This window comes from Micropterus dolomieu, linkage group LG18 (assembly GCF_021292245.1).
Source record: "Micropterus dolomieu isolate WLL.071019.BEF.003 ecotype Adirondacks linkage group LG18, ASM2129224v1, whole genome shotgun sequence".
Lineage (NCBI taxonomy): Eukaryota > Metazoa > Chordata > Actinopteri > Centrarchiformes > Centrarchidae > Micropterus > Micropterus dolomieu.
The window spans coordinates 4,211,971-4,223,619 of record NC_060167.1 but is presented as its reverse complement, the minus strand read 5'-3'; the positions used below and the strand labels follow the sequence as shown (position 1 = coordinate 4,223,619).

The 11,649-nt window shown below is 39.0% G+C and overlaps 2 protein-coding genes across 3 annotated transcripts in view; both read right to left on the bottom strand.

The window, feature by feature from the left end:
* Positions 1 to 4,438: 4,438 nt before the first annotated feature.
* On the bottom strand, positions 4,439 to 7,050 carry LOC123956684 (odorant receptor 131-2-like). 2 transcript variants are annotated; one of them, XM_046029046.1, is made up of 3 exons: positions 6,988 to 7,050; positions 6,315 to 6,498; positions 4,439 to 5,491 (listed from the first exon to the last, which is right to left on the bottom strand). In XM_046029046.1, exons 2-3 carry the CDS (start codon positions 6,468 to 6,470, stop codon positions 4,676 to 4,678), a joined length of 972 nt encoding a protein of 323 aa, XP_045885002.1. In that variant the 5' UTR covers positions 6,471 to 6,498; positions 6,988 to 7,050; the 3' UTR covers positions 4,439 to 4,675. The 2 variants fall into 2 exon arrangements, with proteins under 2 accessions (XP_045885002.1, XP_045885003.1); XM_046029047.1 differs by having other exon boundaries at positions 6,992 to 7,050.
* A 3,403-nt stretch (positions 7,051 to 10,453) lies between these two features.
* The window catches only part of LOC123956971 (odorant receptor 131-2-like), a 5,092-nt gene continuing 3,896 nt past the window's right edge, over positions 10,454 to 11,649 (bottom strand). Inside the window, exons 4-5 of the mRNA XM_046029548.1 lie at positions 11,432 to 11,487; positions 10,454 to 11,221 (exon numbers count right to left, since the gene is read on the bottom strand). Coding sequence (XP_045885504.1) covers positions 10,454 to 11,221; positions 11,432 to 11,487 — 824 coding nt within the window. The remainder of the gene's footprint in view (positions 11,222 to 11,431; positions 11,488 to 11,649) is intronic.

Here is an 11,649-nt window from a genome sequence, read left to right as displayed (position 1 = left end):
GTCTAAAATGGCTAAATCATGTCTGAAATAAATCATCTTCTAGATTATTGTGTGTCCTTCAAGCTTAAACATTATTTATCAACATAAAAATAAAATAAGGAAAATGGATCCATGGAATAAATCATTCTCCACTAAATCTTAACATTTCTAACACAATTTGCAATTTACTGCCTCTTTGTGGAGTATGTTGTGGAGAATGTGCCAAACTGTTCAACTATTTCTTAAACTTTATAAGCTATTTCAGTGCAGATGGTACAGCTGTACCCGATGTTTACTTTGTCTGAGACTGAGCATAATCCCCTTAGAGGAACCACTACCACTGTGAGGAAACTGTATGCATCACTGACTATTACAGAAACTTCTTTTCATTACACTCGGGGCAGAAGCAAAAATTCAGCAGTATGTGTCAATAATTAAGAGAAAAATATACATAATGCATATTACATACAATCATATAACATGATATTCAATAACAGTAATTTGCATCAGTCAGTGAAAGCAGTAAGCATGTCTGTACCTACCCATCCAAACGTCACATAGCACCAGTCTGTTGTGGGTGTCGATGCAAAGATCTGTTTATATGTGTTGATAGAAGACATTTGGGATTATGTTTGCCCATATTTTGTGTGCGTGTGTGTTTAAAGGAATAGTTTCACATTTGGGATATATGTTGTTTTTGTTTTTTGCAAGAATAACATGATTTTATGCAGTTTTTATGCCTTAAGTGCGGGGCTAGAGTCAGGATGTGGTTGGCCTGGCTTTAACATGAAGCAGTAGGAAACCTCTATGATGGCTCTGTCCAAAGTGGGGGAAAAAATGGGCCTACCAAAACTAGGAATGCACTGAATGTTTGGCCACTGAAATGAATCGGCTGAAAATAGCAAAAATAAGTATTTCATTGTTCGGCCTAATACATCGGAACAGAGCAGTTAGAGATAAAGAGAATGATTATATTCGTGATGTTTATTTCTTAAAGGGAAAAGTTTTATTTTCCTGTTGTTGTTATTTAGACTGATAAAATTTTACCGAACAACTACGTTGACATGTTGGCATTGTGGAAGCATTTAAAAGTGTGTCTGAAAAAGACGCAAAAATCGCCTTTTGCTGACGCTGTTCTGCTGAATTGTCTCCTAGCAAATCCACTCCATCTGTGACTGACTTCTTAGAAAAGGCAACAAATGGTCTGACCCGCTTTGAGTGTTTCACTTGTTTGTGACTTAAATTTGGAGTGCACACGTATTCAAACCTTTATGGTAACTGAAAGAGCCCAGTGCGAGCTGACAGGCAGGTTAGCGACTTTATCCTGTCAGTTTCTCTCTTTACAAAGACAAGTGTTGCAATATGAGAGTCCTACCTGAAGAGAGGCTGTGAAGTCTTCATTTTACGCGATACGAGAACCACATACAGTATTATTTATCAAATTGGATCGGACTTGATGAATTTAGTGCGAGGATACACATGTGACAACATCCCGTTTTCAAAATAATGTGTCTATACAGGATGGAAATAAGATTAATTGGATTATATTCACAGAAAGTATATATTACATGTGTCCATTAAAAGTAAATGGACACATGTACTTTACTTTACCAGACCCTCTCATGCCTCGGACCTCCCCCACCATAGTCTCTCCAAATCCTGTGGAAACACTGAGTAAAATTTTATTTATGCAGTGGTAAAAAAATAAAAATAAAAAAGCTAATTAAAAGGTAAAAAATGTTTATATACTTGTACAGTGTTCGGTATTCTGCAACTTTTTTCATTCTCTTCAGTTTCGGCTTCAGGCAAGAATTTTCATTTCGGTGCATCTCTAACCAAAACCTTTAAACCCAACTAATTAAAATTATGGATCTTGTTTCTTTAATTCGTACAATAACATGAACTGTTAATCTATAAGCAGCCAGGCACAGTGACTATGTGAAGCTACAGTGGGTTTGGCAGGTTTGATATCTGTGCTTACATACCAACCTGAGAGTTGGACAGATGAATAAACAGATTAATACTTCCTTACAATTTTTGTTTGAGGACAGATTAAACAAACTAGACACGGCATGTTAATTAGTGAGCTTCACTTTGCACAGAGCTATGTAAGCGGTTTGCTTGTTTCAAGTCTTAAAGCTAAACTAGGCTAACCTGGTCCAGACTCTGTACTGGAAAGTGAATACATGTTCCAAAATGTAAAATACTTTTATTTGTAGGCACTCAAGGACAGCAGACACGGAGCAACATTAGCATTTATTTGGAGTCGTGTAACCTGGCAAAAAACACAAATACAGTATTCAGGAGTTTCAGGAAACCCAGGATGTCATGATCAGAAGTATTTATACTTACTTATTTATAAGTCCGGTCAGGGATGGTATCAGCATCGCAGAGTGAGAACACACTTTTCTCCAGAAGCGATTTCTCATTTGTCCCTATCAACAGGACAACATCGCCGTTTTCTGATCTTACACCACTATTCTTAAGGTGTGGTTAGGGTCAGACAACTTCGTAAAGTTTGGGTGAAAATTATTGCTTCGTTAAGGTTAGGGAACCTTTGCCATACATACACCACATGGTTACGGTTAGGAAACAGATGTGGTCATGGTTAAAAGGAACTGAGACTTTCTCCCGCGTTACAGTCCGACATTTTGGTTGACCCATCCCTTCACCCTGACCACCTACCTCTGTGGAGTCTGTGGCTCCATAAGAACGTCGCCTAACGTCCTCCTTTGCTCCTGACGAACAAGAATCATAATTACTACAGCCACAACAGGCCTTAGTCAGTTGAATGTAAAAGTTGTCTTTAGGAATTTGCTGAAACGACTAATGTTCGTTTTTCTTTAGAGACACTCTCTACTGGCCAGGACAAAAAATACCAATGAGCTTCTGTAACGGGAGCCTGATAGGCTGTGCAGTGTGTAAACCTCACGCCTTGATGCCAGAAGAGACGTGCTAGCGACAGATGCTAGCGCCTTGGGTTTTAACCTGTCACGCCTGAGGTTGCAAGTTCGAGTCCACATTTAGCAAACTGAGATGAAGGGCCTGATAACCGTGGGTGGAGAAGGCTGCATGTTACAGAGCACTTCTTGTTTCTATTGATTTGTACAGAGATTCCACCATCATCCTGTCTGCATTGAAGGAGCAACAAGCAGCTGTTTGTAGTTCAAGCTTTCCTTCAATCAGCACACATGTCACAAAACACAATGCAGATCACACAGAGGCCTGGCACACAGGTTACACTTCCAGGAATTTGATGCTGCCATTTGAATTTGATTCACTTTAATTTTTTTGTAAAATTACCGGTAGGCATTTTCAATTTGCGTATCGTAAAATACCATTTGCTAAGTGTCTAGCTGTGTGCTAATTAAGCATGAAAGAGCAAAATGAAGATATAGCCAGAGCAAATGCTTCAATTCCCAAACAGGATGACTCCTTATCTGGCGTAAATGAGGATCAGGCACTCCAGCAGCTGGAAGTCCATCTGTCTCAGTTCCTCAACACAAAGCAAGTAAAGAGGGTTCGTGTTACACAGCAATTTAGTTAGGAAAGACATAATAGCAGGGAATTCAAGCAGGGGTCATTTGTACATGAAAAAACACGAAGCGTAGATTTCCTGGCCAGTTCCACAAAACCTCCTTTGTGTTGAGGAATTGTTATTTCTAAGTTTGGGAAATCGCATATAATTACAGGAGGAAGCATCACTTCTTTCTATTTGGTTACTGTGCTAATAGTGACAAAACTGCTGATTTCTTTTACGCCTAGCTCACACCTATCCCTTCACACAAAGCAACCTAAGTTCCTGTTCTCATCTGTGACACCACGATGGTGGAACGAGCTACCACACACCGTCAGAGCAGGGCGTCCCTCTCTAACTTCAAGAAGCTCTTGAAAACTCATCACTTCCAAGAACACTTTCTCTTGTAACACCTCTAACCTCTAACATGCACTTTGAATAAAAGCGTCTGCTAAATGGGCAAATGTAAATGTAATATTTAAAATATTGCAATATAAAGCCAACTTTAAGTCCTTGTAAAATGTTTCATATAATAATCAATACTTCTATTCAGAGAGCAAATCCAAAGTAAAGACATCGTAAGGCCAGACCATGAAAAGCACGTGGCTGAATGAGGTTGTATATAAATGGAAAACTGATAAAAATAAATAAAACCACTTAATTTTGATTAAACAATACATATTTTAATTGAAACATGACTTTAATAAAGAAGCACTAACTTAAACAGATGTATAAGACAATACAATATTTACTAACAACTATTTCATTGCAATGAAAACACTGTGACAGAGTTAAAAAAAAAACAGGTGAAACAGGGTTTTTCTGTACATTCTTCTTTAAACCTTAATGGGAGACCTACTGGTTATAATTAAATTTGTGTCATTTCTCCAGATTCATGATCCCTATAGACGCTACTGACTTTGATGATCCCCTGACTTTTCCTATAGCTCCACCATGATGTTTACTTTAGCGATTTTTGCAAAATAGTTGAGACTAATGGATGAATTTATGTAATTTGGTACCTATAACCTGCCAGGTTGAGCCCCTGGCTTTTCAAGTTAAAGTATGGTTCAGAATGAAATATCTCGACAACTATTGGATGGGTCGCCGTCCAATAGGATTAACATGATCTAGATGAGTTAAGTTTAAAAAGTCATAACAACTTTTTTGTTCAAGGATCTAACTTTGTTTTGCTTCAGTCCATGGTTTGATGCTTGCTCTCACTGTACACAGCAGATACTTTTTCAGATGCTGCCTAAATGTCTTGTCTCGTAGCCCGTACACAATGGGACTGAGAAACCGGGGAAGGATCTGGATGATAATATAACAAACAAAGACTACATTTACATAATGTGTAGGAAACCAGTACACCAGAGTGCTTTTTAACATAGGGGCAATATAGGTTAGCATACACAACAGTAGCTGAAAGCCATGGAGCAGGATTGTATTCCTGGCCTTCTTTGCGTCTCCACCAGATGATTTAGCTGCTTTAGCTTCTTTAGCAGCAAAGAAGATCTTGAAGTAAGTGTAGAAGAGAGTGAGCCAAACACAAATTAGGTAGATTATGTAGGATATATCCCTCTTTTTCATATGTATAGGGTGCCGGAACACATTATCCCTTTCACAAAAAATTGTGGAATAAAAGAACTGTAAAGGCTCTGTTGCCAGAATAATACACACATCTGGTAGGGTTGAGGCTGCACTCATGGCCCAAATCCAACCAATCACAATATATGTTCTTTTGATGGTACACAACTGATTGTGTCGCAGCGGTAAACAAATAGCAATGTAGCACTCCACTGCCATGACAGCTAAATTTAAAGGAGTGTTGAGGGTGGTGAAGACAGCTAAAGTTATAATGAGGCAACACAGGGAAACATTAATTTGGTAGAAGATGTAACTTAAGACAAACAGGCTGATTGTTGTAGTGAGCTGGATCATATCGTTCACCACCAGGTGGATGAATAGGATGTAACGAGGATTCATATAAAATATCTGAAAGAGAGGAGGAGAAGAAGAAATGAAAGGTCAGTTAAACATCCATCTGTTGGCATGTCGGACCATATTGGCTTAGAAGACACTATGGCAAGCAACGACAAACAGGATAGCCACATGACAAATCCTAATTGGCAGAGTAATTTCCTCTAAGCGCAGGCAGACACAAGTGGTTTTCTTGCTACTGGTTTATTGGAAGTCTTCGCTCCAAATCCACATGAAAACTAAATACTGAGAAAAGATAAAAAAACATGTTGGCTTAACATAAACAATAACATCCACAGCACGTGGGATAACATTTACCTAAGTCTGCTGCAACCTTTCCACATGAGCAGACAAAAATGTCCGTGCTCTCTGCTTGCCGGCCGGAGTAGCTCAGCAGCTCCATTCATGAGAGAGCAACCCAACAAGACTTGTTCATGACTTCAAAATAAAAGTATAAATAACAAATGCAAATTTAATAGAAAATGTGATAAAATAAAACAAATCTAATTTCAACAATTACATTCAGTTCCACAAATTCAAAAAGGTCATTTCAAATCATTCAGACAGAAATGTCCTATTATGTCTTGGTTTCCGTGCATTTTTCTAGACAAAAATATACCTTATTAAAAAGCCACAATGCAACACAAAATAAAATTGCTTCTGAACAACATCAAGATCATCAAAATCACAAACCTCTGCCCTCTCAATAAATTAAACTGTAGTAGAAGACAGCTGTCCAGTTGTCATAGTTTTCTGCTAATAATTATAACTGACATTTGAATAATATCAACAATAATGACCGTGTTAGTAAGGAGAAACAGTAGTAAAGTATTCTGACCTGGTGTTTTCTGAAGGTGTGAATAAGGGTGCCATTGATATAGTTGATGATGAGGCCAAGAGCCAGAATGATCACATTTTTGACCACAGATGTGCTGAAAGAGTCTCGATAACTCTGTACACTTGACACACTTAAACCATTAGATGAGGAATTCATGGAAATGATCTGATGATCCTGCAAGCCTCTGTTACAGAGCAACATGTAAACATATTTAAATGTTAAACCAAGCAATACCTTAACCTTAACAACGTGAGGAATTATTCACAGAAATATAGTAAATCTACATCCAATAAATGTATCTTTCCTGTTAAAGTAAGAAAAACATTCATCCAGAAATATATCCTTCTAGAAATGTAACTGTGATATTTGTGTAGGTCTTCAATGTTTCACAAAGTTAATAATTCTTTTACTGTAGTAGAAGTCACATTTTTAGCAGAACAGCTTATTTAAAAATGAGACAGCTAAACTTTCTCAACAAGCAACAGATCATTTAAATGAAAGTGAAAAATGTAATTTGCTTTTCTAAATGCAAAATTTTTAACACATTTTAAATAAGATCAACACATTTTTAAAAATAAAGAAATTACATTATGTTCAGACAACACCAAACAACATAATGAAATACTGCACTTAATGTTGCAGTTCTACAGTATAGCACCAAAGACTTTCCTACCTACCTCAGAAAGTACACTTGAGTGAAATGAGTCTGAACTCAGTGGAGGATGTTAATATTAAGCAGGATGATGCACGGGTTCTGCAGAATGTAAGAGGTGATTCCAGCTGTGTAGAGTACGGGGCCTGTTCTCTTTAGGTGATTGGACCACGGCCTGTCAGTCAAATAAAAATATAATGAAGGAACCTCATCTGCGAGTGTGTCATAATTATGCATATTTAGACAAATACAGGCTGTCCCCATGCAGCAGTGAACTGTCACTACCAGATGCTGGATATTGGTACAACTGAGCCACTGAAATCCACTGAATTTTACGACAGACAGAAACTACTGCTATGAAGTCTGCTCACAAATTCATCTGCGTTGTCACGACATCTTCCTGACATGTTTATTCACAACAAATTTTTTTTATAAAAGATGAGTCAATGGTGTGTAGTAAGATATATTAGGAATAAAAAAAAAAAAATGTTTAATTCAAATATAAATTTAATTAAGACAAGCTAACTAAAACAGATGTATAAGACAATAAACTATTTTCTTACAATAATTTAATTTAATTTAAAAACTCAAACCTCAATGGGAGACCTACCATTATGAATAAATAAATAAAACAAATAATGTCTTATTCCTCCAGAGTGAAGTCAGTGTAAATTACAGTGTAAACTTTCTACTTATTTGTGTTATGCAACCACATTTCAAAATTGGTTAGAACTCTGTATTCTGTGAAGGTTCTCGGTCATCCAGGTCATAGTTATCCAACGAAGGATGAAGTCAAGGGCAACTTGACCCTTGACCTCAACCTTCGCTGGATGACTCTGTATTCTCAGTTGAGCCTTGTAATTACACATGCACACAAGCGAAAAAGGGGAATTCTACCTGTAATTTAATGATAAAATGATAAAGGTGTACTCACTTTTGTGAGATACTGTATATACTTCCTGAAAGTGTTTTCTTGTATGTCAAAATTGTGTTCCTGGCTTACTTAGCACAATGTACAACCACAGCTTTATGGCATTTTTTAAAGGCACCCCATTGGAGATTTTTTGTAAACAAACAAAAGTTTACATGTTTACATTCAGTGTTAAATTTGGTGTGTATCCTTGAGTTCTAATAAATGTGTTGAATGCATTCCCAAGTATTTCACATTTTGCATTGTTTACATTCATGTTTACTTGTTGGTAGTCTTTCTTCTTCCCTGCCTTTTATGGCACATTGCTTGTTTCATGGTGCATTACTGCCACCTATAGATCAGTGAAATGGTAGGAAACCACGGGCAGAAACTTGTATCTTGTCACCTGCGTGCACATGTATGTGCGTGTGTATATGTGCACATGTGTATGTGCATGTGTGTCCTCGTGGGCGAGCACGAAACAAACAAAACAGGGGCCCAATTATAAAAAACCTCCATGGTGCTACTAGAGGTAAAAAAAAACATAAAACTTCACAGCTTACAGTGATTTTGTCCAAACAGACAAATAATAAACATTTCATGATTATGGTTACATTACTGAACAACAAATACCAAAGTTAATTTATTTTCATTTAACTAAAGTTTAGTTCAAACACTGAACGGGAACAGTTACAACCTCAATCAGACTGAAGTTACAAAAATGACTAGGGCCACATACAGTATCTCACAAAAGTGAGGAATACTCATACTTCATTATATCTTTTCATGTGACAACACTGATACAATGTAAAGTGAGTGTGCAGCTTGTATAACAGTGTAAATTTGCTGTCCCCTCAAAATAACACAACACACAGCCATTAATGTCTAAACCGCTGGCAACAAAAGTGAGTACACCCTTAACTGAAAATGTCCAAATTGGACCCAGTAAGCCATTTTCCCTCCCCAGTGTCATGTGACTCGTTAGTGTTACAAGGTCACAGGTGTGAGCAGGTGAGTTACATTTAGAATTATCGCTTTCACACTCCCTCACACTGGTCACTGGAAGTTCAACATGGCACCTCATGGCAAAGAACTCTCTCTCTCTACATAAAGATGGCCTAGGCTATAAGAAGATTGCCAAGACCCTGAAACTGAGCTGCAGCACGGTGGCCAAGACCGTACAGCGGTTTAACAGGCTCCACTCAGAACAGGCCTCACCATGGTCGACCAAAGAAGTTGAGTGCACGTACTCAGCGTCATATCCAGAGGTTGTCTTTGGGAAATAGACGTATGAGTGCTGGCAGCATTGCTACAGAGGTTGAAGTGGTGGGGGGTCAGTGCTCAGACCGTACGCCGCACACTGCATCAAACCGGTCTGCATGGCTGTCGTCCCAGAAGGAAGCCTCTTCTAAAGATGATGCACAAGAAAGCCCGCAAACAGTTTGCTAAAGACAAGCAGACTAAGGACATGGATTACTGGAACCACGTCCTGTGGTCGACTAAGATAAACTTATTTGGTTCAGATGGTGTCAAGCGTGTGTGGCGTCAATCAGGTGAGGAGTACAAAGACAAGTGTGTCTTGCCTACAGTGAAGGATGGTGGTGGGAGTGTCCTGGTCTGGGGCTGCATGAATGCTGCGGCACTGGGGAGCTACAGTTCATTGAGGGAACCATGAATGCCAACATGTCCTGTGACATACTGAAGCAGAGCAGGATCCCCTCCCTTCAGAGACTGGGCATGATAACGACCCCAAACACACCTCCAAGACGACCACTGCCTCGCTAAAGAAGCTGAGGGTAAAGGTGTTGGACTGGCCAGGTATGTCTCCAGACCTAAACCCTATTCAGCATCCTCAAATGGAAGGCGGTAGATCACAAGGTCTCTAACATCCACCAGCTCCGTGATTTCATCATGGAGGAGTGGAAGAGGACTCCAGTGGCGACCTCTGAGGTTCTGGTGAACTCCAAGCCCAAGAGGGTTAAGGCAGTGCTGGAAAATAATGGTGGCCACACAAAATATTGACACAGTATTGTGACTACAGGGGTGTACTCACTTTTGTTGCCAGCGGTTTAGACATTAATGGCTCTGTGATGTGTTACTTTGAGGGGACAGCAAATTTACACTGTTTTACAAAGCTGTACACTCACTACTTTACATTGTAGCTAAGTGTCATTTCTTCAGTGTCTTACCAAAAATGTGAGGGTTGTACTTGCGTGTGTGAGATACTGTAACTATTTTTCTCTCGTGTGTTATGAGTTGTCATACGTTTCATTTCACAACTGAGATCCATATACATCAAGGCACAGCCGAAAGTACGTTCGTTGTTTAGGACACCTGGTATAAGGATGTTTAATCACAAATCATTAACATTTGTATTTGGTTGTTTGAGTGGAGTTGAGATGAGTTTACATATTTTGTGTTCATCTACAACAATATTGTGGAAACTTTCACTCACAGCATGCACTATGTACATTACAATTCTGAGTTAGGATTTTCACAAATGTTTTAACAGTTTGAGAAACCTGTAGTTTAAATGTTTAAGCATTAAAGACCTAATTATAGTCTTTATTTGGTTGCTTACTGCATTCTAAATCTGCACAACAGGTAACTTTTCAGGTACTTTCTGAAAGTATTGTCTCGTATGCCATAGATCATCGGACTAATAGATCGTGGCAGGACTTGTACAATAACATAGTAAGCAAAGAGGGAGTCTGTATAATCCTTAGGGAACCATTGTTGCAGAACATCTAATAACTGGGGGCCTACATATGTTGTCATACACAGCAGCAGCTGAAACCCGTGGAGGAGGATAGTGTTTCTGGCTTTTTTAGCATCTTTGCTAGCTGTTTTTGCAGTGAACAGGATCTTGAAGTAAGTGTAAAAGATAGTGATCCAAACTATAACTAGAAACACTGAATATGTGATATCTCTCTTCTTGATGATGATGGGATTTGGGAAGACAGTTTGTCTGAGGCAGAACACCTGGGAGTGAAAGAAGCCCAGTGGCTGTGTGGCCAAAGTGATGAACAGATCAGGAAGAACAGACAGCACGGTTGTCACCCAGATTAAACCAATCAGCATTAACGTTCTCTTGATGGTGCAGATCTGCACGTGGCGAAGGGGAACGCAGATGGCGATGTAGCACTCCACCGCCATGCAAGCCAGGTTCAGAGGGCTGTTTTCAGTGGTGAAAAGCGCAATCAGGATGAAGACGCAACAGATGGAGACATTTATTTTATAGAAGATGTAGCTGATGACAAACATGATGACGGTCAGTGTCACCTGGACCATGTCGTTGAACACCAGGTGAATGAAGAGGATGTAGCGAGGATTCATGTAGAAGATCTGGAAGGTGGGAAGACAAGCACACAGGAGGGAGAAAAGGTTTGAACCATCAGGTGCTCAAAAGTTAAATGGGACAGTCCAACCACTCAGTTTGCCAGTTGTCAATCATTTACATTCAACAGCTAACTACCTAGCTAGCTGCTAAACAACTTGAACTCATTCAAGTCTTGATTTTGATTTAAAGTATTTGCTTCTAGCCTCATTCCAGACCTTTGAATTGCTATCCACATCTTTATTTTGTGCAGTAGTGCTGTGTCCATTGATGTCTGGTTGGACAAATAATCCACCAATCAGAGCTTTTTAGGTGGGATTAGGAATGGGGATGTCATCTTCCTGTCTCTTGCTAGCTACCATCAATAAGACAAAATTGCCACAGAAATGGCAACAAGCACAGATAAGGTTGATGAAGCTGTACAGGTTACAGATAC

Excerpts from the sequence above, each read along its gene's own strand:
- LOC123956684 (XM_046029046.1), bottom strand. The coding sequence starts at position 6,470 with ATGAATTCCTCATCTAATGGTTTAAGTGTGTCAAGTGTACAGAGTTAT. Across the intron at positions 5,492-6,314 it reads ACACCTTCAGAAAACACCAG|ATATTTTATATGAATCCTCG; the intron begins GTCAGAATACTT and ends CCTCTCTTTCAG.